The following is a 26,902-nucleotide window of genomic DNA, read 5'->3' as shown; positions in this document are numbered from 1 at the left end:
AGGAGCTGCTGCACTTCCAGTGCCATGTAGCATTGCTGACATGCACTCAAGCAAGCAGACTTATTGATCCTGTCCCCTTATTGTTCTTTGGAGTGGGCCCAGTAGTTTACTGTCTCTGGTGCATGTGATATATTGTTTTGTTGTTCTGCATTCTGTCCATCAACTGTTCTTTTTGCATTTATCACCCCGAGTGGGACTGGTATGCCCAGACGTGGTCCCGTGCTCTCCTTGCCACTGGAGTCAAGCTATCCTGGCTGTAGAGGGGTGAAACCCTGAAACCGGTCCCAGGATGCTTGTTTCCGGTCTAGGGAGGACCTGGCCTGGCAGTTTGGGCTGGACTGTTCCCATTGCGCGCAGAGTCAAGACTGATTTGCATATGGCTGGGTTCAAACTGGAATGGCATGGTGAGCAAAAAAACGATAGATTTCGGCCCAGATCTCTGTACTGGGGTGAATGTATGACATTGTTTTGCATTCTGTCCATCAGCTGTTCTTTTTGCACTTGATACTGTTTTGCTGGGGCACGTGGCTTTCCCCTGGTGGGTGCTGGCTGGTTACCATCACCAAGCATGGAGTGGACACACTGTGATGCAAGTGGTAGCCCCTAGCTCCCTCCTTTGACATGAAAACTGTGTCAAAATTTCACAGTGCTGACAGCACTCTTACGCCCTGGCAGGGTAGCAGACTAACAATCTTAGACTTGGAGTCACACTGTAATGACAGCACTCTCACACCCCTCACAGGGTAGCGGTCTAAAGCTCCCGAGACTTGGAGTCACACCGTAATGGGAGCACTCTCACACCCCTCACAGGGTAGCGGTCTAAAGCTCCAAAGACTTGGAGTCACACCGTAATGGGGGCACTCTCACAGCCCTCACAGGGTAGAGGTCTAAAGCTCCCGATACTTGGAGTCACACCGTAATGGGAGTACTCTCACACCCCTCACAGGGTAGAGGTCTAAAGCTCCTGAGACTTGGAGTCACACCATAATGGGAGCACTCTTACACCCCTCACAGGGTAGCGGTCTAAAGCTCCAGAGACTTGGAGTCACACCGTAATGGGGGCACTCTCACAGCCCTCACAGGGTAGCGGTCTAAAGCTCCTGAGACTTGGAGTCACACCGTAATGGGAGCACTCTCACACCCCTCACAGGGTAGAGGTCTAAAGCTCCCGATACTTGGAGTCACACCGTAATGGGAGCACTCTCACACCCCTCACAGGGTAGCGGTCTAAAGCTCCAGAGACTTGGAGTCACACCGTAATGGGGGCACTCTCACACCCCCCTAACAGGTTAGTAGCAGTCTAACACTCCTCAGGCTTGGAGTCACACCGAATTGGGAGCACTCTCACAGCCCTCACAGAATAGCAGGCAGACACTACCCAAATCACTCAAACTTCTCACAAACCAGCAGCACAGAAAACTAGGCCTCTTGATTGAATGAGGTTTGTAAGTGCTGTTGTTGATGGGCAAGTGGGTGAATGCAAGAACGAGGCAATAGGTGGATGCATACATGCATGAGTGACTTAGTGTATTTTAATGGATGAGTGTCTTAGTGAATCGCAGCATCAGTTATAGGCCTAACCTATTGGCACTGGCAGTGCTTTATTAGTTTCCCATTTTCAAGTTGCAGACACAGCAAGGTAAGCCGTCCATACACCCAGATAAACCTCCCATCTCAGTGGCAGACACTGCTATGGCAGTGCAGAGGCTCCCAGCTCACTCTGCCCACACTGACACCCAAGATTAAGACACTCAAGACTACTGGGTCAGGTATTGTGAACCAGAGCCGAGAGGAGACCCCATGCCAACCATGGCACTTTCAGCCAGTCCTGACTTTCTAGCTTACTGTGGTTTGCATTCTGGGACGTGTAGTTTTGCTTTTACCATTCAATCCCAGGGTACGGTCCAGTAAAAAGCCAAGACTGTAAAAACATGACATGGTGTCACTAATCAGATCTGGTGCAGGCCTCGTGACGGTGGCGCTCACAGCAAACATTGAGACACTCCCGGCGCACAGGTAGACTTTCCTTGATCTGCTGCAACTGCTCAGTCCTCATGACGCCTCAGTCTTCTGTTAAATTATTGTTTTTTTCTAGTACCAAAATGCCCTCTTGGGTGAACATTACGTTTTACAAATGTTGCCCATTCCCTTTCACTCACAGCACAGACCTCGACACTCCAAGTGCGTGAACCTCCAATACAGGTTCAAGGACCCTAGGGCCATCTGCAGAAAGGCACCTCGAGTGCAGATTCGTTCATTCCCAGCTCAGATGCAGACCTCCCCTGCTCTGCTGCAAACAGTGTCAGGTGAGAGACCGACACCAGCTCAGCTGCACTCGATCTCAGCTCATCCCTGACCCCTGACACTCCCCTCTGAGCTGCAGACACTCGTGTACGGGCAGCTGTTTGCATTTGTGTAGAAGCTAGTGAGGTGGGAGGTGTCTACGGAAGGAGAGACAGACACTCCCACTTCACAAACTGGGAGAAACGAAACTTAACTTCACCTCTTCCTCTCCGGCAAGAACATGGCTGCAGCCGCTCCTGTCCAGAGCCTGAAGGAGGAGGCCACGTGCTCCATATGTCTGGGATATTTCACGGACCCCGTGGTTGCGAAGTGTGGACACACTTTCTGTCTGTCTTGTATCACTCGGTGCTGGGAGGGGCTGCAGACAGACTTCCCCTGTCCTCAGTGCAGAGAAATCTCTCAAAACAAAGCCCTCCGGCCCAACAGGCACCTGGCGAACATGGTGGAAATCCTTAAACAGCTTCAGATACCGAGTGCAACACCCGAGGAGGGGAATATGTGCAGAGAACACGAAGAGAAACTGAAAGTGTTCTGTGAAGACGACCAGGAGCCCATCTGTGTGGTCTGCAGCATCTCACGTGACCATAAGACTCACAAGATGCTCCCCATTAGAGAGGCTGCCCAGGAGCACAAGGTATGTGTGCTGCTATAGAGGTGGGGAATAGGGTGACCAACTGACAGTGGTGCACATTCAGGACGGTGATTGTAAAAATTCAGGACAAAACTTAGCAACAAAAGGTCAGTTTTACAGACACATCAGCGCCATTGTGACATTTAAAGCGTCCCACATGGGATGTTGCTTAAATGGGACCTGCAATGCTGGCAGGGGCGGCCTTAGGCATGTGCAAGCTGTGCACCTGCACAGGGCAACCAAACCCCAGGGGCCACCACGCCAATATATATCCTTAATATAATAATCCTCTGAGGATGGATACATATTTGCGTGGTGGCCCCCGGCAGGGATTTAGTGGCCTCCGGCGCTGTTCCACTTCCAAACACCCTGACCCCCCCCCCCCTCTTTACTGGGCTCCGCGCTCCGCCCAGACCCCCTCTTCCGGGGCCCCCTACCTACACTCCCTGCCCAGGGCCGCCATGAGCCTAGAGCCGCCCCTAGAGTGCAGTCCTCCGAGTGGCCAGCTTTATGTGTCAGATCGCTTCAGGTATTCCATGCCTGTTGAGCTGGTGATGACTTGCATAGGGGCCGGTACAGTTCTGAGTGATGGATAAGACCCATAGCGGACAGGTCTTGTGTGAGGGTAAGAGCATGAAGCAGGAAAAAGGAGTCATTAACCAGCCTGCATGAGCTATAGTTGGCTGCACACTGCTGTGCGTTATGGTATTATTGTGGGTTGGAACGGTTAGATAGGAGTTGACATTGCTATATCATACCCTGGCTAGCCATATATCAGCCCTCCTTATTTTACCTATATATGGGAAATAGTATACTGCTTGGGCGGTTTAATTTCTGTGAGCTGTATACTGCAGATTCACTGGTGTGACTCTGGTTTTGGTCTCCTTAAGCAGTAAGGCAACCTTTTCATCTGGTTGTCCCTTTATTGGCGCCGAGATGCTCCCTGGAGCGATTGTTAGCGCGATATAAATGGACTTTACATTTACATTTACATTTACATTTACATTCATTGATGCATAGAAGTGTGCTACAGACTAGAAACTGTATACCTTGTTGAGGCATTATTGTAGGTCAGGAGGAGGCACTGTCTTTAACACACAGAACATTTTCTGTTGAAGGGAAGCAAAATTCAATACAAAAGTGGGAACCACCTGTGGACAACGGGGTCCAGTGTACTTGTCCAGTCAACTAATTATCAAAAGAGTACTAAGTTCCCCGGGAAAACTAACAACTAAGAGGTATGTGTGTGTATGGGAGTAGAGAAGAAGCAGGGAACAGGGTGTTCCCTTGTTAGAACTAGAAGACCTCACACACCCAGAAACCTATGTGTCATGCTTCATCATTGGTCTCCTGCTCCTCGTCAGACTGGCGCTGCAATGTCCGACGGGCGCCGTAGGCGCTCTTTGTTGGAGTTCTTTTGTTCCAGCCAATGGTTGAGTGCGTGAGTGGGGTCTGGTGAAAGTGTAGTCGTGAGGGAATAGTGAGATTAAAAGAAGGTGGGTCAGTCCACAAGGCTCTTTATTCACGTGGCTGACTCCCTTAGTTAAAAGGGGTGGCAGGGGAGATAGGGACTGTGAGGGGCACAGTGGGCTAACTCAACCCTCTAAATAGGTTGGCATGTTTCTTGCCCAACTGGCAATTCTTCAGGACCACGGGTGCTTGTACTACACAGTAAAAAGACACATAAAATAAAGGAGAGAGATACAACCTCACTGGGTCAATCAGGGAGCAGACCAAGTGGTCCTGCTCTAGTGGGGTGACCCTAGGAGTATCACTAGTGGGCCCCGCAGTCTGTTCCCGTGGGGCTGCTCGTTAAGGTAAGGTACCTGTAGTGTGAGCAGCCTGGGTACGTAAACCTACCCCCACCCAAGGCGCCCTGTCGGTAGCGCGGAACAGCTGGTTCGTTTCCCCGGGAATGGAAGCAAAATGCCAACATGCAGTTTTATTGCTAAAACTATACAGCGCATAAATGCGAATGTGTGGAAATGTGGTTTCGGCAAATTTGTATCATTTGAACATCACCAATTAAAGTGTCTTGATTGTTTCGATCCTGTTTCCAGCACACTTCTGAATGACAAACAAGTGGTCCATTCGTGGTTTCAGAACTGCTGATATGTTTTAAAACATTTGCAAAGTTCATTTGTAGATATTTAGAAGTTGTGTTTTACATACAGCCTTTGTTTTTGCACTCCCTAGATCATTTGTGTAAAGATGGTGCATTCTACAATGCCTTTGTCATTCTGTATTCAATTGTATTGACTTCAAAAGCATAGTAAATGATGACTTTACCCTTCACCATAGTACGACAATGTTTGATGGGGCTCTTCAATGCTTTCCTCACTATCACCTACAGGGCCTCTCTCACATGTGTTTCATTTGTTTTAAAGCGCCTCTCATACCAGTGTAGGGTGTCAGACCACTTTACATTGCACACTCATGCAGAGACAATGAATCATACATGTGTAAATCATTGTATTGAAAATATTACATAATGCAATGGAGACTACAAGGTGTAGGATGCACGTCACCCATACTGGTAAGCATTTTGTAAGAGTGCTTCGTCTGAAGAAGCCCAAACGCAGGATCCAGAACACAACACAGTAGTTAACGTTGACTTTAATGATAAGAGCTTATTTGTACCCAAACACACCCTTTTTAGCAACATCAGGATAATGAAAAACAGGAAAAAACATAACTTTGTAACCTGTACCATGCAACCCTTTGATGGCAGTTCATAGCTCACTGTGCTAGATTACATATGTAACTTATGAACTGCACAGTAACAAAAGAATCTCAGTGACAAAAGCACTATCCCACTAAGCTCTGTACATAAAATACTGTTCTTTGATGTGCATTGTACACATTCTTTGCAGCAGCCATATTAACCCTCTGTGCTACCTTAGATGATTAAAAACTGCCATTAAACAAAACTCCCATCTCTCTCCAGTGGGCACATTAGTCACCAGAGTTATTGTGACGCTTTTATTGTTGCCTGAAAATGCTGGATATACAAGGAACTTTGCCGTGCCAGCCCCCAGTAACAAAACTGCCTGCCCAACCTACCAGCCTCCCAGGAACACACCCAATACCAGATACGGCCAATCCAGGTTTGCTACCACCCTCCAATGGTGCCCCTCATCTTCACATAGACCCTCTCTCATGTGTATTTAATTTCTTTTATAGTGCTATCCAAAGTATGTTCGAAAGGGTGTTGGCGTGCATTCCATCACACACACATTATATAGAGACATTGACTCATAAATGTGTAGCGTGGGCGGGGCCACAGGGGCAATTGTGGTGGAAGGGACTCGAGTCACGTCAGTGCTGTTGTCTGCAAGTGAAGGTTATGTTGTCTTGCCTACCTTTCCCCGCAGAAGGGCTGCAGGGAGCTGTGCCCTCATGCATTTCTCATGGCCTCGGGGCAAGTGGAAGGCTGATTGCACTGCTTCCCGGTGGCATGGGAGCAGCGCCACCCAGCGGCACAACAGCAGCACATCTCTTGTGGTACCACAGCACCGTACTAGGAATTACTTTCTGCTTTTTGGCATGCAGAAGGAGCATTTGAAGCCTGGGGATTTGGCATCCATTCAGTCATTCAGTCATTCAGTCTTTCATCATTCATTCTATCCTTCCGTCTATGTGCCAATCCATATCCAAATCTATTCAACCATTTCTAAACCTTTCCATCAGCTATCCTTCCATCCATCATTTCACTCATCGATCCCTCCATCCTCCATTCATCCATTTACCCCATCCATCCTTTCATTCATCCATCCACACTTCTTTCCATCCATTCATTCACTCATCCAATTAACCATTTACCCTTTCACCCATCCAGCCATCCTTTCACTTACTCATCCATCCATTCAGCCAATCCCTCATCCATCCATTCGCCATTTCACCCATCCAGCCATCCTTTCACTTACTCATCCATCCATTCAGCAAATCCCTCATCCGTCCATTCATCCATCCATTCGCCATTTCACTCCTCCAACTATCCTTTCTTCAAGCTCTTCACCCTCCCTTTCACTCATCTATGCACTCTTGGATAATTCGTTTAATATCACCCTGTACCCTGCAGGAATGTTTGTCTTGATTGGTATGTTTTTCACTGCACTGCATATAGTTAGTATGCTTAATTTAAAATCACTACTGCAAATACGTTATTTTTGTATTTTTTAGAGGAGTTTCCTATCAACCTGCTAAACTTGTTAGCTTGCTTATAGTATTTAACATGATAAGAATACTTTTGAAAATATAGACTAGTGCTTTAGGGACCTGCTTTGGACAATTGCCCTAAACTACACATATAAAGTAACGTAAATACAAAAGAAAAACTACAGAGTTTTTTCACGAGTCATACTCACACGGTAGAGCAAAATGTAATACCTTATGGAACGCATTAGAAATATAGGGTTTGGAGTTAAATAATGTGTTCTAGGGATGTGTGCTAAAGTCACGGATATGGTGATGCTGGCATACTTTTGATGGTGGAGGAAAGGGGTTCTTAGACCAAAATATACAAATGAGACCCTGAGACCGCTTTGACACTTTCTTGTAGCCAGTCATTCTGAGGGCTAGAATAATAATATACGGTTTGGCTGTTGTGTGCATTAGAGCCATAAAACACAAAGGTTATATCGCTGAAAAAAGACTGCACTTTGAGGAATATGAATTGAATGCTTCATTGTGCTATTGCATAGTGGCTTTCTGATTGGTGGTGTTATTAGATTATGTCCAGGTTCCCGGTAAAGCTGTGTGGCCCTTGGCATGCGGGGCAGGTACAGACTATAGGTTTGGACTGAGCGAATCATGTCTGTTCTGTTGTGCGTCACTCTTCAGTTGTTCTTTTGTACCATAATAGAGGCATAGTAAGGGCCCGCGCAGAGAAGAGAACAGTCGTCGATAGGGAAGGGCCGAGTACAGGAACTTCCTAGATTGCCAGTTACATTTCTTGAAATAAAGTTCTTAATGTTGAGGCTGAATCTGCTGTTTCTGTATACTAATTAACTCAAACACATCCCTTTTAACTCCCACTGTAGTAGGTCTCATGTTACCAGTGCAATCACACACCAAGAGGGGGGCACAGTGCTCTAGTGAAAGGGTTAACGTCCCCTGATAAATACGCAACATAACGTCCCTCCACAATCCTGAAGATGCGATTAGAACAAAAACATGCACTTCATTGCGAGGAGTCCTGGAGGCAGATGTCTAAATGGAATCGTCTCTATGTCGAGGTGAGGTTTAGGGCAAAGCCGGTATTGAGCCCTAACGCCTCAGATATATGGAGCACCAGAGACCCCCATACCCCAAGGAACACCCCTGCTGCTGAGGCCTCGAGGAGAGTTAACCTGGGAAAGCAGTCTCAATCTGGGCCTTTCTTCCTTGGCTGTGAGATTCAAGGTTGATTCTCTTAGCCTGAACCTGCATCACAGTAGTCTTCTTGAAGGTAGGGATATTTTGAGCAGTGCTGGGGTTGGTTCTGGTCGCAGTCACCAGGTGCCGTTACGTGATCTACTGTAAGTCGCTCTCCGCAGCATGAGAAAATTGCTACCTGGTCCAGTCCTTAACCAGGATCAGACCGCCTTCCTGGAGGTCTCTCTGGACTTGTACAATCATTTTGTCAATCCACCATTGGCACATGACAGCACATTCCCACATCCAAGGGCACGGAGTTTACAACAGATTAATAGGGTCCATCCCCACAACAGATCAGCTCGGCAGAGAGGCAGCTGGAACAACCTTGGTGGATTCATAAGGAATGGATCAGTACTTCCTCAGAGCAAGAGACAGAGCCAGCTCTAGATCATCCCCTTGCTCTTCCCAAAGTGGATCACCTGTGCAACTGCACGCATGGAGGATCACCAGCTGTCTGCACCAAGCCACAGTCGCCATCATGTCTGTAACTTGCTCTACTGTGAGTGTTGTTTTTACACCTCAACCAGACTTCTCACTTGGTTGTCAGTCATGAACCAATCAATTCAATTCTGCAAGTCACTACAGAATCAGTGGAGCACTGGTAATGTATTTGTTTAGTGTTCTGTGAAATGAGAAGTCTGTGAAGGTGGCAAAATAAAACACAATACACATCGGAAACCAAAGGGCTAAACTACATTTAATACAAAACAGTGATTGTGCTATATTTACTCCTTGCCGTCCCGATTAGGTACAATACAGATGCTCTTTTAATTGCCTGCTGAAAGTGGTTAAGGGGAGCAAAACAATTCAAGATTATACTTACAATATAGTCATGCTTAAAAGACCACAGACTCCGATCTCCAGTTATGTGGATTTATTATAAGGCTAAGACTAATTGAATATAAACACACCTTAATATCAGAGTATATAGGTACATAAAAATCAATACAGAGCTGAGTCTACGAATATAATTCTTTCGGCATAAAAGGCATAATGTGATGAACTCCAAAATCAAGATGCAACACAGAATAAAAACTGAGTACCATTCTCTTTTCATTGAGAAGAACACAAAAGTTATCTTTCCCTACCCTGCTCTCAATGAGGATTCTGCCTATCTCCCTTGTATCATACCCCAAAGGAGTCAGCACGTGTTGACTTCCTGTAAAGTACTCACGTCAAATGGGTCTGATAGTTTAATGCTATGGAGCTGGCTCTAAGATGCTCCTTCTCCGAAGATGCAGAAGTCTCCTGAATCTGTCCCTGCGCATCCTACAAAAAGACAATGTTCAGCCCCCAATACGTCACAGAATAAACTTTTCAATTGCAACATTTCTGTACTTTTCCACAGGAGCCATGTTGTTCAGCTCCTCTCCAGTGGCCTTGGTTCTCAGATCAGCCAGACACGAAAGGCGTCCTCCCTTTTCGCTTTCTAGTCTTCTTCAAAGACATTCCGGGTATCTCCTCAATTCTAAGAATAACGAGGTCGAATTCCTGTACCTGCAGTAGGATGAGAACATATCATCTTCGAAGACAAAAAGGATTCATTTAATTATTTCTTGAGCAAGCAAGGAGAAATGAAACTAAAAACAACCTGCAGTGTTGGGCCTACAATGCAGGCAACTTAAACGATACACAATTGTATTGTATGAGTATAATTTCATCCTGCACATTATGCATACAGGAATTATAGACTTTACTAATACATACACATCTTACTGAAATGTGCATATGACATTTTAATGCTTATGACTTGAATAAATGCATCTTAATAGTCATGAAACACTTCAAGCGAAAAAATATATGCAAGTGCATTTGAACTACGAGTATAATGCACCCATAAACGCATTATACTCGTGACACGCAGCTGATTGTGTCTCTTAATCAAATGGACAATACGGAGATTAACCTGGCCAACTGCTTGGAAAGGGTTTCCGCATGGATCGTTGGCTCTTTCCTAAAACTTAATGCAGCTAAAACAGAGCTGATGTTTTTGGGTAAGACTACTAACCTGGATGCCAGCGTACTCTGGCCCAGATGTCTGGGTGTTATGCCCCCCTTCCCTCCCAAAGAGCAGATAAAAAGCCTTGGTGTATGGCTTGATCACAACTTGAATTTTAAGGAGGAAGCACGAAGGGTGGCAGGTACCTGTTACGGTATCCTGAAAAGATTAGGAAAATTCTCCCCCTGCTGCCCTTCAATGCTAGGAGACTATTAGGGCAAGCCTTGATTCTCTCTTGGCTTGATTACGCCAACGTGCTTTATTTAGGCTCTTTATGTTCCACCAATAAAAAATTGCAAACCGTTCAAAATTGTGCTGCATGACTCCTTATGCAGGCCCATCTGCTGAATCTCACATCATCTCCCTGCATTGGCTTCTGGTTGCTGAAAGAATTCAGCATAAGGCACTGTGCATTGCCCATACAACTCTTTCTGCTAAAGCCCCACTGATTCTCTGAACCATCACCTCTCCCTGCCTCCCTAAAAGATCTTTGCGCTCTGGGAAGAAACATCTTGCAGCTGTCCCTAGGATAAACCGAGTTCGGAGTGGTGGACGCCTGTGTGCATTCATCGCGGCGAAATGCTGGAACCAGCTACCAGACTATATTCGGCTTAAAGCCAACTATCGCAAGCTCCTGAAAACCCTTCTGTTCCCTTGATTGCTCAACTGTAGTTCGGTGATGAACTATTGCAAGCTCCTGAAAACCCTTCTGTTCCCTTGATTGCTCGACTATAGTTCGGTGATGACTTGTTTTTAGCGCTGGGAAGCCTTTTGGTAGCCATGCACTGAATAAATGTAAATTCATTCATTCATTCATTCACAATTTAGAGTGTTGTAAGCACTCTATCAACAGCAATAGGTAAACAAAAATACAATTCGACAATGTTCATTTCAAATGACCAAAGCGTCCACTCTAAACTAGCAGTTAGAGCAGCAAGTGCTGATAATGTATGTAATTTATGTGAGAGGTTGGCTTGGCATATGATGTCCACTATTCTAATGGGCACCTTATACCAGTCCAAACGACTCTTATTGATGGTAGGTTGTAACGTCAACCTTATAGAAAGCTATCCTAGTGGTAGCTGTGGAGAGCAACACACTATAGCCTGTCTGGGAAGGTGCTAGCACCTCCCAAGGCAGGAAATCTATTGTCCAGGCATCCCTCACTGGAAGGGGTCCCAGCTGCAGGAGGTCAGACTTGTGTCTGTGGCAGCAGCATCCATTTTGTGATGCTGGGGCTCTGTTTAACTTTAACTGGGTAAAGCTATAACTACATGTCTTCTCCCCCTAGAAGGGTGGAATGCTACCCCCGCCGCCAGGACTGGCAGGGGGGGGTAGTATTCCAAAGCGTATGGAGAGCAGCCTTCAGGATAAGACTTGGAGGCGAGTTAAGCAAGTTGTTTTACCAGTAATAATCTCTTGAATTATCAAATGAAAGCACACCACACAAGGTATATATCAAATATATATGTATTTATTCTAAACACAACCCCTCTGAACTCGTTATGAGGTCAGAGGTAAAAGTACAATACAAGGAACTTAATTAGCATACGATAAGTTGCGCAGTATACGTTATGCCCTAGGGGCCTCACAAACCATATACTAAAATAGTGGTATAAGAACCACGTGAGGGATAGAAAGTGGGCCTGTAGAACCGCTTGCGCTACCAGAAACCACCCAAGGTAGTGACACCGGAGGCCCACGGGGAAGCGTGCGGTGTCTAAACACAGCCGCGGATCACCATTGACTTTCTATGGAGAAAGAACAAGTTACAATTTTAAAGATTAAGGACACTTGGAGGTGAACTACGATGGAACCCTTTTAGACTTAGACACTTCGAGAGTCAAGACCCATGGGAGCACCGGAGTACTCGAGTTACCTCACCCACGGAAGCCGGGTGCATGGGTGTTTTTTGGTGTCGGGTTTTGTCGTCTATTCCAATGGAGAGCTGCGAAGAAATGCTGCAGGTGACCAGGGGGAAAGTGTCCGGGTGGATCGGAGATCTGAAGAACCTGAAAGCAGAGGGGACAGAGTCTTAGTCACCAGCCAGTGACCAGGATGGCGAGGAGAAGATGCCAACCAATATCGGGTTTTTTTCAGGTGAAAGAGGTGAAGCTTGAGTCTTCAGCCACGAGGTCTAGGAGGTGTCGACGATGACCAAGAGATGGATTCAAGCTGTCCCATGAAGGATCTCGAGTGCTGTAGTGTCGGAATCCGGATTGGACCCAACAAGCCGTGGCAACAGCAATCCACGCAAGATGACAAGGTTGGCTTCAGTTCAGATCAGCAAGGTCTGGGCGACTCCTCCTTTGGAGAGGAGTGAGAGCATGTCTAGAGCAACCAGGAAAGCTCAAGAAACAATGGTATTCCCTTCGTGGGGGTTCACTAGCCAACAGACTAGGAACCGCGAAGACGCCTTGAGCTGAAATGTACAAAGCGGACCCACGGAACACTCGTAGAGTGTAGGCATCTGAGCTTCAGTGCAAAAGGTGAAGTATTTCGGGGTTCCCAAGGCCTACACGCTCCAGAGATTACCCACTTACACACAAGAACTGTTGGCACGGAAACTGTAAAAGGCAAAGAACAAGTTTATTAAGACCCCATGGGGTGGTGGTACACTCAAACAGCACCCTTCGGTAATGCAAGAGGTATCACCCCGAACACCGGTGTGACCCCGGTTATATACAATTTTGGGGCAATAAAAGATAGGCGGCACAAGTAAAGACACAGTTTTAGAGACATATATGGTCATCTTTTGGAATACTGCCAGCTCATTGGAGGGTTTCAAACCCACTGGTCAGTTAGCGGCACATTCCTGAAGGTTTACGGGTCAGTGGGAACTGCGCATGTGTGGCTTGACCAGGGCTAAAAATAGCCTGTTGCTGGGCAGACAAGAGTGGTCAGTGGAACGGACAAAGGACTAAAGGGCACGTCGGCCACGAGGCCGCTCATGGTCTAAGATGGCCGCTGCAACATTCAAAATGGCGTTATCGTATATAGCCAGGTTAAGGAGGACAACGTGTAGGTTCAGCTAATCGCTAATCCGAACGGGCCAATTACGACAGACGACCCTTTTAGCGATTAGCTGAATCTACCTCATAATGAACATAGTCTGGATGTTCGTCCTCGATGTCTATTAACATAATTTGTGTCACCTCTTTGTGTAGCATTATTTGGTCATGGGCAAGAGCCCGCCTCGATGGCAAGCAAGCTGATAGACACATTGAACATAAGGCAGGGCCACATTGAATACACAAGCATATAAAGAACATTGCTCCCACAAGTATACAGAGAATTGTCAACAGTTTCCAGCCCCAAGTTGCAATCATGGACCAGAACCATCCAGAAAGTGTCCAAGTTCCATTGTCCGGGTGTATTTCGGCAGCTATTTTATGCAGCTTGGAAATAGCATCATACACAGAGGGAGAATTGTCCGGGACATAAACACAACAGCTGCTTCCGATAATTCTACATGCGCCCCCACGATCTGCCAAAACCACGTCCAAAACCATCCGATTTTGGAGGGTAACAATTCTGGAAATCTGTAGTTCCTCAGTAATATTCCCCAGGGCAACGGCGGTGTCATTCGCAACAGCCTCAACAACGCGTGTCAGCCGTCTTATTTTCCGGCTGTTCAATGCAGCCCCCACAAAGGAAAATAGTCCCAGATTAAAATCCACATACTGTTGTAACGTAGTGTCCGTTTGATCAATGTCCTCTAGGGCAACAGTTCGTTTAACCCTGTTCAAAACGAAATCGTGGTACAAAGTGTAATCGTTGTGGTACATTGGAGGGGCAATGAATACACTGGTTGCACAAACGATACGTAGCACGTGCCCAACCACCCCACTGGAAGCTGATGGTACCCCTTCGTTCCACAGATAAAGTAGGTGTTTCGAGATGCAACAAATGAAATGCCATTCGGGCTATCAAACGTGAGAGTAATATTACATTCGCTTTTCCCCACCGCAATCGTGCCCTTGTTTCTAATGCATAAATCGGCTTTTGTGGCAATGACATTTATGACATGAGCACTGGATACATTCACATTTCGCTGATTGCTATATACACGTGGAGCAGATACATTGTCAGGCCTATATTCTTCCCATTCGAAACGTGTGCCCTCAGCCCGGGGAAACCCATCCTTGTCATGAGAACATACTTTATTCAAACGGAAAAGCACCCCCCCTTTAGTTGGCCATCTCAGAGTAAAGAGGAGGGTGTACCAGGCATTGCATGACCCATTGTGTGAAAACGGGAGTGGAATAAGTGGGGTGCCCCCTCTCTTCTGGTGCCCAGGCAACATTCCCCACACCCAGCAATTAGAGGTATTGGTCATATTATGCGTGTGGTGAAGAATCTGAATGAAGCTGTTATTTAAGTACGTTTGGCGATGGCGCTCTTCATGGAAAGGCAATGTAAAATGAAAGTGTTCAGACGGTGCCGGGGTAGTCGGCAGCAAATGTTCACGTACAGGCACCACAAGTTCGACTACCCAGGCCATAACAGCTATCACCACAATAGTTAGAACAAAGAGAAAGGCACCCAATATTTTCTTATCACGGGATGCCGTTGATGCCATAGTTCAAGAAAGTTTGTGCAAAGTCTCAAGTGGCACAAATTGTTCACAAATTGTTCACAGATTGTCTCAGATACACGTGCGTGTATACCTAAAAAAAAAAAGGAAAAATGCGGTGCTGAACTCCGAGGTAGCCGTTGTTTTCTTCTCCGGGCCAAGACGGGTGTCGCTACTCTGGCAGAACTGATCCCCCCCCCCTTGGAATTCCCGGTTTCCGTTTCACAAACCTGGAGCGGTAACCAACCAGTCATTAACAAAAAGAATAAAAATCTTCCTATCGTGGACGCAGATCGTAGCGCTCTCTTCCGGTAGCAGATTGGTCCGGGAAGGCTCCCTCCACTTCGGCCGACGTCACAGCTGGGCTCTTTTCTTTCTCCAAGATCTCCTTATAGTCAGTCAACACAGCAGGAGTCACCAGATCCGGAGAGACACGGCGACAATGTGTCGAATGCACCCACCGCTTCCTGTTCGTCACTCGTACTGCGGTGCGGGTTGCCAGGAGGACCTGCTCAGGGCCCTTCCACCTGGGCTCCAAACTGCTTGCTCTTTCAAACGAACGGACCATTACATGGTCCCCAGGACGAAGATCGTGGCCCTCTCCAGCGGAGTTATCAGGGAGCGCTTCTCGAACCTGTTGATGAATAGAGAGCAAATCATTTGTTAATCGTGCCAAATAATCATTCATCATAACACAAGGCACATCATGTATTAATCGCGGCTTGGGCACCCCCCAGATATTCATAGGGCGGCCAAACACCACCTCATAGGGCGTAAGGCCGGTTCGTGAGTGGGGTACTGATCTGAGAGATAGTAGTGCTAGCGGCAACGCATCTGGCCACTTCAACGATGTAGACGCCACAATTTTGGCCAGCTTAAGCTTCAACGTGGCATTGTACCGCTCGACCAAACCTGCTGACTGAGGGTGGAATACAGCGTGGAACTTTTGCTGAATCCCTAACCCCTTCAGTACATATTCCACAATCTTTCCAACAAAATGGGGCCCATTATCGCTCCACAAAAACTTGCAAACTCCAAAGCGAGGAAAGAATTCCTTAAGCAACACCTTAGCTGTTGTCAAAGCCGTATTGTCTTTCGTGGGGTAGGCCTCAACCCATTTGCTAAAAGCACACACCACCACAAGGACGTACTTCAGGTTATTGCAGCGCTCGAGTTGGATGTAATCCATTTGAAGCATTTCAAACGGTGCAGAAGGTGGAACGAACCCTCCTTTCGGAGTATGGGTCCCCTTCCCAGGATTGTGTTGCAAACACACCAGGCAGGTCTGCACTACTCTCTTTGCAGTATTTGCAATCTCCGGATGTTCCCAAACTCGTGTTAAAAGACGAGTGATTGCAAGGGCTCCGACATGGGCCAGTCCATGAGTCATCTGGACCATCGCCTGTAAGTAAGCCGCAGGCAATTTCCACTTCTCCATGTCTTTGCTTCTCCAACAACCTTCGTCATCTAGTACCCCATCTGCTGCCCAAGCCGCAAGTTCAGATTCTGTAGCTGATTTTTGAATATCCCGTATCTCTGCTCTAGCGTCACTCCATCTCTCAGCCTGTGATTGTACCACGTACATAGGGGAGCTAGTTCGGGACATAGCCGTCTGCCTTGCTATGCTGTCTGCAAAGGCATTTCCTTGACCCACTTTATCCGTAATCTTCTTATGGGCACTGCACTTCACTATCGCTACTTTTTTAGGGCTGAGCAACGCATTCAGGAGATCACGCACTAGCTCTCCGTGCATAATGTGCTCCCCGTGTGACGTCAAGAACCCGCGTTCCCTCCAGAGAAGCCCGAAGTCATGGGCCACTCCAAAGGCATACCGGCTGTCCGTGTATATGTTCACACATAGGCCAGCACTCAATTCGCAGGCTCTTGTTAAAGCTATCAGCTCTGCTGCCTGAGCCGATTTTTGTGGTATTCTAGCTGTTTCAACCACCGTCTTAAGAGTCGTGATCGCATATGCTGCGGAAGTCGTACCATCTGGCAGCCTCAAACACGATCCATCAACCCACAGTTCCCCATCCACATCAGGAAGTGGCACATCCTGTAAGTCAATACGACCCTTTGTCTGTTCCTCAGTCAGGAAAACACAGTCGTGATGTTTTTCTTCCTGACCCTCCTCGGCCGGATAGGGCAATAAAGTCGCGGGGTTCAAAGTAGCGCATCTTTTCAATGTTATGTGTGGCGCTAAGAGTGTCAGCTCGTATCCTGTAAGTCGTGCACTCGTGAGGTATTGGGTCTTTGTTTGGTTTAACAGGGCATCTACTGCATGAGGAACTAACACCAACAATTTGTGTGATAACACTATGCCCTCACTCTGTCGTATGGCTACTGCTGTTGCCGCTACTGCTCGAAAACACCCAGGCAGCCCTCGTGCTACAGGATCCAAAATGGCAGAGAAGTATGCACATGGTCTCTGCTTATCCCCGTGTAACTGCACTAGCACTGACAACGCACACCCATCATTCTCGTGCACGTATAATGTGAAAAGTTTCGTGTAGTCTGGTGTTCCTAACACGGGTGCGGAACAAAGGGCCTGTCTCAACTGTTCAAAAGCTTTCTGACATTCATCTGTCCACTCAAGCGGCATCGGTGTAGCTTTGGACAGTAATGCTAGCAAAGGTTTTATGATATGTGAAAAACCCATGATCCATTGTCTACAAAAGGATGTCAACCCTATAAAGGCACGCACATCTCTCTGCGTGCGGGGGACTGGTGTATCTAAAATTGCTTGAATTCGATCAGATGTTAATGCCCGCCCCTCCTTAGACAACAGATGACCGAGGTAGGTCACCGGGGGTCTACAGTATTGAAGCTTTTTCTTGGAAACCTTGTGATTATGTTGTGCCAAAAAGGAAAGTAATGCAAGTGTACTCTGTTCACATTGTGCATAGGAGTCGGCGGCAAGCAAAAGGTCATCCACGTACTGGATGAGAGCAACGCCAGACTGTAATTTAAACGAATCTAGCTGCCTTTTCAAAGCCTGGCTGTAGATGCTAGGGCTTTCAGTATATCCTTGGGGAACACGACAAAATCTATACGATTTATTATTGAGCGTAAAACCAAACCGATATCTACTATCTGGGTGAACAGGGATCGAAAAGAACGCATTCTTTAAGTCAATAACGCTAAAAGTGGTGGCCGTCGGTGGAACCAAAGTAAGTAAAGTCGTAATATCGGACACCACTGGATATTGGGGAATGACAATTTTGTTTATTTCACGCAAATCAATAATAAATCGGTAGATCTTGCCATCTGAGTCTCTTTTAAGAATCGGTAGAATAGGGCTGTTACAAACATTATAAGGGACCTCCTCCACTACCCCTGCAGAAATCAAATCCTGAACAATATGTGTCAGTGCAATTTCACCTTCCTTCGAGATCTTATACTGTGGCACTCGTGGTAGAGGGGCCCCCTCCTTAACAGTAATGTGTATTGGTGGAATGCGCATCTCTCCCACATCCGTGTCTGATGTCGCCCACAACGTGTGCGGCAGAGGGGCCAAAGCAGGAATATCGAAAATGGCATAAAATCTGTCAGGGTCAGGGCAATCATCAGGGTCAGGGTAATTGTCGTTCAGGATAACCCGCACTCCCTCTGGAGCGCAGCGTATCGTCGCTCGGAAATATTTAAGCAAATCAATGCCCAGGATATTGTCTGGGGTATGAGGTGATAACAAAAATTGCCCAAAACTAAAGTATTTGTCAATGCATAGTGCAAGGGGCTTGGACAATGGGCTGGGGGAGGGTGTGCCATCAAACCCTACACACGTAATCATTTCGCCAGACAGGGGAGCCCTCGGAACCAAGTTTTTCGACAGCGCGCTACGAGTAGCTCCGGTGTCGACTAGAAATTGATCAGTAGAACCCAAAATACCCGCTGTTACATATGGACCTTGCTGATCTACAGGCACTTCAACTGATTCCTTACCCCATCCTACGCAATCCTATGCATGCACATAATCCTGATGTTCCACATTCTCTCCTTCCGAAATCTGATATTGATTCCGTCTATCAAACGTATTTCGTTCGTCCTGGCCACGGCCCCTCTCCTCAACCTGTCTACGATCACCTCCGCCACCTCTCATTCCAGTATAACCTCCTCTTGACCTTCCACTGCCTCGACCACGCTGACTACGCTGTTCACGAAGTACCGGACAATCTTCGGCCCAATGCCCAAACTCCTTACAATAGGCACACTGATCCTCCGCAATATCCGTACGACCATACGATGCGTTTCCTCCACCTCGTCTACCTCTATCATTCCCTCTACCCTGTGTTCCCCGAACCTGTGCCAACATCACCTTCGTTTTCAATTCCTTCGTCTTCTTCTCTACACTTTCTTTAGCCTCCACTTCCTGCCGCTCATAATACTGAGCCATAGTTAACAAGGACGCAGGGGTCGCCGTGGCCCAGGAACTTTCGCTCGACTTCAATCGCTTTGCAATCTCTGGTAGGAGATTAGCCACATACTTATCTACAAACAAATGCCGACCCGTATCGTCTGTCAAAGATTGACCACTGGAATCATGAAAGGCCTCCTCGAAGCGCGTAAAGAAATCTGAAACCGTTTCATCGGGTTTCTGTTTGCACGACGTTAACATGGTCCAATCAATCTTTTTGGAGGGAACAAGCGTTTTTAATTTATGCAAGATAGCTGCTGGGAGATCTAGTATTAACTGACAAGGCTTACATGCTGGTTCCCTATCTAAGTCTGCAGCATTTATTTCTTTCCATGTCCCCCCCAAAATCGTTTCATCATTAGTTTTACGAATTTGCCTCCACATATCGGGTGGTAGAATTAGCCCAAAAAACAAATCTATGTCTACAAGAGTCATCACACAAGACGATATAGCCCCCTCCACCCCTTCATAAAATGCCGCTGGTTTCTTCCGAAGATCAGGTAAAGAATTTTTCAATGCCATAACATCTGCTCTATTCCATGGCGTATATACCCAATTATACACAAAATACCCTTTCGCATCCTTCGACAACTTATCATCATCCGTACCTTCCCCTTTTGGTGGAACATACAAAGGCGCAGCTTCACGCATAGGCATAACATGCAACGCAGAACTCTTATCTGAACCACGGAGAGAACACTCTTTAGCCTGCCCATTATTCTCCAATTCGGACTCCTTTTGCCTCCTTTTCCGTTCCTGTCGCAAATGGGTTGTCTCATCCCGCAGCTTGATCAATTGCTTGAACAGGTCATCAACATCTGAAAGATCAAAATCACCTTTAGCTAAATTCTCACGATACACCGACAACACTTTAGGCTCAAGCGTATCAGAAAGTTCACGATATGCGTTCACAACTTCATCCGCCAGACTGGACAGAAAATACATTAATTCAAGATCCGACCACCCTTTCTTTTCCGTTAACAACTGCTCCTGAGTAACACAATGCTTATTCACTTTACGAGCCCAACTGCGTAAATGAGCGGACCTATCCGCAGTAAACCTGAGAGCCGATACCCCCTTCTGGCTCGACTGATCCTGTCCATCATCCTCAAGGTCCGCAGCCGGAGCCGTCGGCGAAACGTACGGGGGCGGTGACCGATCTAACAGAGAAAAATCATCGATTTCATTATTAAGGACAGGATAAAGTGGTCGGCGAATAGGAAACTGACCAGTCGTTTGCAAATTACGTTCCCTTTCCTCCCTTTCTTTCTTCTCCTGAGCCTCCTTTTCCTCAAGCTGTAAAGCCTTATCCCGAGCAGCCTTGCGCTGCTCTTTGTCCGCCAAGGCAACCTCACGCTTCATTCGCTCACGCGCCGCTTTCTCCCACATTCGCACGCAATCAAACATGTTTTGTCTAGACCTGCGTTGAAACATACATTGCTCTACAAATTGGATTTTACTCAAATCGTACGACCCGTGTAGGGGCCATTGCAATTCAGGATCGGCCTTGGTGTACTTATGCCATATTTTACTGTACATAATAGGTGGAAGGCCGAATTTGATATACATGTCCCTATTTGGTGTTCCCTCTGGGGGAGCCGGCTGTGATTCCGCTAACCTAATTGAGGTACCTTCTCCAAAACAACACATTCCTCGGAGTGTGCTGAAAACAGGCATGTTCAAAAAGTATCACGAAAGCGTGACACCAGACAAAAATGGCACTTACAGTTCTCCACACGATTGTGCCGCTCAAAGGAAAAAAAACAAAGTTAGAGAAACATCTCTACATGCCTGCCTATGTGAAGTGCACTACACATATAAGTTCAAAGATCACAAATTCACAATGTTAGCTAACTCAAATCAAAGTTCCTAGAACTCGGCAAGCGTCCAAAGACTACCTCACCGATCACAAAATTTCAGTAAGCGTCCGAAGACTACCTTACCGAACACAAATCGCAGAACTTCAGTAAGCGTCCGAAGACTACCTTACCGAACACAAAGCTTACCAAATTCTCAAATGTCCAGGTTCCAACTGCCAAGGTCTTATAAGCCAAATCAGCCAAACGGCACTTTCGCAGCGATGCAGACACTTCAAAGACTCAGTCGGAGACCGGCGCCACCTGGAAGGTCAGATCGGAAGGAAAGGAAAAACACCGTGGCAGCCAAGACTCGGGTCACTCGTGGCAGCGCGCGCCCATGGCGGGTTTCCAAGCCTTCGTCACGACCTCTCCTTCGGGCATCCGAGTCGCCGATGAGTCCCTTCGTGGTCGCCAATTGAAGTATTTCGGGGTTCCCAAGGCCTACACGCTCCAGAGATTACCCACTTACACACAAGAACTGTTGGCACGGAAACTGTAAAAGGCAAAGAACAAGTTTATTAAGACCCCATGGGGTGGTGGTACACTCAAACAGCACCCTTCGGTAATGCAAGAGGTATCACCCCGAACACCGGTGTGACCCCGGTTATATACAATTTTGGGGCAATAAAAGATAGGCGGCACAAGTAAAGACGCAGTTTTAGAGACGTATATGGTCATCTTTTGGAATACTGCCAGCTCATTGGAGGGTTTCAAACCCACTGGTCAGTTAGCGGCACATTCCTGAAGGTTTACGGGTCAGTGGGAACTGCGCATGTGTGGCTTGACCAGGGCTAAAAATAGCCTGTTGCTGGGCAGACAAGAGTGGTCAGTGGAACGGACAAAGGACTAAAGGGCACGTCGGCCACGAGGCCGCTCATGGTCTAAGATGGCCGCTGCAACATTCAAAATGGCGTTATCGTATATAGCCAGGTTAAGGAGGACAACGTGTAGGTTCAGCTAATCGCTAATCCGAACGGGCCAATTACGACAAAGGTGCTCGGGGCAGGGGCTTCAAATACTCTATTGCACAACTTCGGGATACCTTGTGAAGTAGATGCAGTTGCAAAGATGCAGGATATCCAGGAGTTCCGGTCCCACGTCTCTCGTGTCAGCTACGGCTCTCAGCTTTGCTGGGATCTCGGGTCTGCTTCAGAGATGTCTGGAAGTCCATGTCCTGTGTTGCAGATTCTTCGGGATCCAGCGGGAGCCTCGAAAATGCAGACCGGCAAAGATGCAGTTGGTGCCTGTTTGGACAGGGTGGTCACTCCTTGCCCACAAGGGAGATTTCTTCAGTCTTCCAGTCGATATGGAATCTCGAAGGTCCAAGATGTATGTATCAGAGCTTCGTCCAGGGTAATCTAAAGTCCCAGGGACTGGGATCCTACTCTTATAGCAAGTTTTGGGGTTGAACTAACTCTAGGGTCCCACCTATGGGAGGACCTGGGGTGGGGGTGATTACACCCCTTCCCCTTTGTCGAGTTTCACGCCAGAGCTGGGGCTGAGTGCCCCAGCAACCGGTTTGAACTGGGAAATGCATGGAGCACCTTGTGTGCCCTAGGCAGTGTCTGAAAAGCATTCACTGAATGCAACTCACCATGCCCCAATACACTAAAGCCTGTCTGGGGAGGTGCCAGCACCTGGACAGGAAACCTATTGCCCAGGCCTTCCCTGCCAGAGTTTCGTCCAGGAGCAGGAGCGCAGACTGGTGTCTGTGGCAGCAGCATCTATTTTGTGATACTGTTGCTTTGTTTAACTATAACCGGGTTTTCCAGCATGTATTCTCCCTCTAGAAGGGTGGTATGCCACCCCCGCCGCCAGAACTGGCGGGGGGGGGGTGCTAGTATGGGGGGGGGGTGCTAGTATTCCAAAGTGTTTGACACCTTACACAACATGTTTTGATAAAGCCAAACCAAAGTTAGCATTAACTGCAAGGATTATAATTCACTTAAGAGTATATGGTATAGCTATATCATAAAACTGCTATAAGGAGATGGTTCCGAAAGCTGCAGAGGGGCCCAGCTAATGCTAAAGCCCCCTCTCACACAAAACCAAGCACTCTGCCTTCAGGATTGTCAAGGCCTACCTGTGGTATATATATATATATCACAGGTCTGCACCTGCAGCCTGGGTAAGGCTTACTTTAGAATATATATATATATATCTATATATATATATATATAGATATATATATATATATATATATATATATATATATATATATAAATCGACCCACTTCCTCCGTTTACACCGGGACCTTAAAACTGCGGTGCAATCCAGGGGCGGAGGTCGCCCTGTATATATTATTGTCCACCAAGCACAGCAGCCGCTGTGCCAATGCACTCCAACCAGTAAATTCAAGGAAACCATGAAACAGTGCGTGTGCTCGAAAGATTTAATTCTCCATTCGCAGTTCCAGCATACAATACACGGCAAGTATAGAACAAAAAACCCAACGCGTTTCGGCGATGACTCTCGCCTTGCTCACGGGTAACTCGTGTATGCAAAACAAACAATTAAATAAAGTTTTACCCAAACCAGAGCATGTAAACACAGGCATCCACTCTACAGTGGCAGTCGACAATGTTACTATATTAAGAGTACAGGTTACTGATACATTGCGTATGGCCGTCGTAATTAAGCCACTGGGCTTATTGTGGATACATGTATATATATAGCATATGAACTTTGAATGTGCCAGAATTCTTTGATTTACAGTGATTGATAACTGTGTATAATGATACTATCTACTTCGGCACACTGTTATTTCACCATGCTAAGATGGCCACCATAGTGATCATTAACTATGTCCATCATTTATGTTCATGACCGAGTCACTGATCACATGTGCACTTTGGGTAAAACTTTATTTAATTGTTTGTTTTGCATACACGAGTTACCCGTGAGCAAGGCGAGAGTCATCGCCGAAACGCCTTGGGTTTTTTGTTCTATACTTGCCGTGTATTGTATGCTGGAACTGCGAATGGAGAATTAAATCTTTTGAGCACACGCACTGTTTCATGGTTTCCTTGAATTTACTGGTTGGAGTGCATTGGCACAGCGGCTGCTGTGCTTGGTGGACAATAATATATATATATATATATAATATAATTTTTTTTTTTTTTTCTAAAGTAAGCCTTACCCAGGCTGCAGGTGCAGACCTGTGGTGTCAGTTTGGAAGGCTAACCAGAGGTGGCATAATACTTGCTGCATCCCCTGGTAGGCCACTGGGTACCTAAGGTACCATATACACGGGCTCACAAGGGTGACCCAGTAACCGATCTGGTATATACCTAAAGTACATGAAATACATTTTATAGAGAAAGCAGATAGACTGGACCCTGAATGGCAAGGTCCCAGTCCAATTAAGTCGAAACCAGCAAAACACCAGGCAAAAAGTGGGGGGTAACCATGCAATAAGATTCCACCTTTCTACAATGTGCTCTCAATGCAAATGAATAAAACAGAAATACGTGATGGAAACTGTTACTGTGATTGCAACACACTTATGAGCAGAAGGCAGGCTCTAACTCAGAAAAAAATGTGAGGATGCTAGGACTAGCAATACCCAAATTAAAAGGATAATGACTGTAGAACATTTTGAAATTCATGCTTAGGAAAGCCAAGTTCCAATGTGATGCTGCACTTCATGGTTAGAGCGGAAATGTTCACTATATGACACAAAAATAAAATGGCTTCTGGGCCTAGTAGCGTCATAAAGCTTTTCATGCAAAATGAAACCCCTAAACTCTACAAAAAGTATAAAACAAACTACAAATTGAGGAATATGTAATATGGGTGGATGTTGTGACTTTGGCTGAGACACATGTAGCAAATGTTCATCAAAGAAAACATGGGACATTAATTTTTATTCATTTTCAGACCCTATTTTTTGCCGAGATGCAAAACTCCTTCACAGCAATTCAATTGCAAGCAATCTCAAAGCTTCATTCTTTACATCATCATTATCATTGTCCTCATCATCCTCAAAGATGGCAAGCAAAAATGTCTGAACCGTTTCCTTATTTGTGCAAGTGATGAAGATGCAGCACATCAATATTTTAATCAAGACAAATAAAGCTACTGTGAGAAGTTAGCCTGGTATATGATGTTCACTATTCTAGTGAGCACCTTGCACCAGTCCAAACAACCCTTATGGTGATGGTTGTAAAGTCAACCTTATAGACCAGCTATCCTAGTGGTAGCATGGACAAAGCAGTCTTAGGCTAAAACTTCAGAGAGCATGTGAAGCAAGCTGTTTTACCATTTGTAACCCCCTGAATACCAAATGAAAGGACACCACACAGGTTGTATATAAAATATATATGTATTTATTATAAACACAACCCCTCTGAACTCTTTATGAGGTCAGAGGCTAAAGCACATAACAAGTTACTCAATTATCATACAATAAGTTGCACAATATACAGTAGGGCCCTAGGGGCACGTAAAATCATATACTAAAATAGTGGTATAAGAACCACGTCACGAACACAGGATAGGCCTAGGACCTAGGGAATCACTGGGGCTATGCTGAGCTAACAAGAGTTAAGAAGCAGGAGGCCCACGGGATGCGTGTCCAGTGTCTAAACACACACGTGGGTTCTCATAGGGATACAATGGGAACGAAAGAATTGGATACTAGTTCTTTTAGGACACTTCCGGATGTACTAGGAGAAAGCTACTAAAAACAGGGACACTTGGATAGTCAATACCCACAGGAGCACCGGAGTACTCTCGTTACCTCACCCACAGGAGCCGGGTGCATCGGTGTCAAGATGTGTCAGGTTTCGTCGCTGATTCCTATGGAGACCTGTAAAAAGATGCTGCAGGCGACCAGGAGAGAAGTGTCCGGTTGGATCCAAGGGTGGATCGAGGATGAAGAGTACCTGAAAGCAGAGGGGACAGAGTCTTGGTCACTAGCCAGTGACCAGGAAGGAACCAGGAAGGAACCAGGCGATGTCGGGAAGCAATCAGGTGATGTTGTGAAGCTTGTCTCTGCAGCCACGTGGACCAGGAGGCGTCGACGACGACCAGGAGCTGGATACGGACTGTCCCACAAAGGATCTCGCTGTTGGCGGTGTCGGCTTCCGAATTGGAGTCAACAGGCCTTGGCAAATGCAACCCACACAAGAATCGAATATTCGCTTCGAGTTAGACCAGCAAGATCTATTGGGCTTCTCCTTTGCAGGGAAGCAGGGGCCCACCTGGAGCAACCAGGCAGGCAGTTCAGATTCAAAGGTTCGTCATCACAGAGCCCACTAGTCAACGGCCAAGTAACCGGACAGACGCGTCAAGCACAAAAACACCATCAGGCCCCACGCGACACTCGTGGAGTGTGGAGGGCTGTGCGTCGGTGCAGAAGGTGCTCGGGGTTGGGGCTTCTCAATCCCCAATGCACAACTTCGAGGGTGCCTCAGAAGCTGCACAAGTAGCAAAGAGCAGGCTTTTCAAGATGGCCGGTCCCACGTCTCTCGTCGCCTCCACGGGTCTCAGCTTTGCTGTGGCTGTTGATCGGGTCAAAGAAGTCTGGAAGTCTGGCTCTTGTCGGACTCTGTGCTCTGGCTCTGGCGGGAGCGTCGACAAAGTAAACCGCAGATCGCTGTATGGTGCCTGTTTGCACAGGGTGGTCACTGCTTGACCACAAGGGAGATTCTTCAGTCTTCTAGGTTCAGTAGAATGTCGAAAGTCCAGAGTTTTGTTT

The 26,902-nt window shown here is 46.7% G+C and overlaps 1 protein-coding gene across 1 annotated transcript in view; it reads left to right on the top strand.

Moving 5' to 3' along the window:
• Nucleotides 1–2,509: 2,509 nt before the first annotated feature.
• The window catches only part of LOC147663555 (E3 ubiquitin-protein ligase TRIM39-like), a gene marked incomplete at its 3' end in the record, with an annotated part of 149,426 nt that continues 125,033 nt past the window's right edge, over nt 2,510–26,902 (top strand). The window contains exon 1 of the mRNA XM_086950362.1: nt 2,510–2,938. Coding sequence (XP_086806488.1) covers nt 2,525–2,938 — 414 coding nt within the window. The remainder of the gene's footprint in view (nt 2,939–26,902) is intronic.

This window comes from Lissotriton vulgaris, unplaced genomic scaffold, assembly GCF_964263255.1.
Source record: "Lissotriton vulgaris unplaced genomic scaffold, aLisVul1.2 SCAFFOLD_1003, whole genome shotgun sequence".
Lineage (NCBI taxonomy): Eukaryota > Metazoa > Chordata > Amphibia > Caudata > Salamandridae > Lissotriton > Lissotriton vulgaris.
Note: the sequence above shows the minus strand (reverse complement) of the source record. Positions and strands in the feature narration are given on the sequence as shown.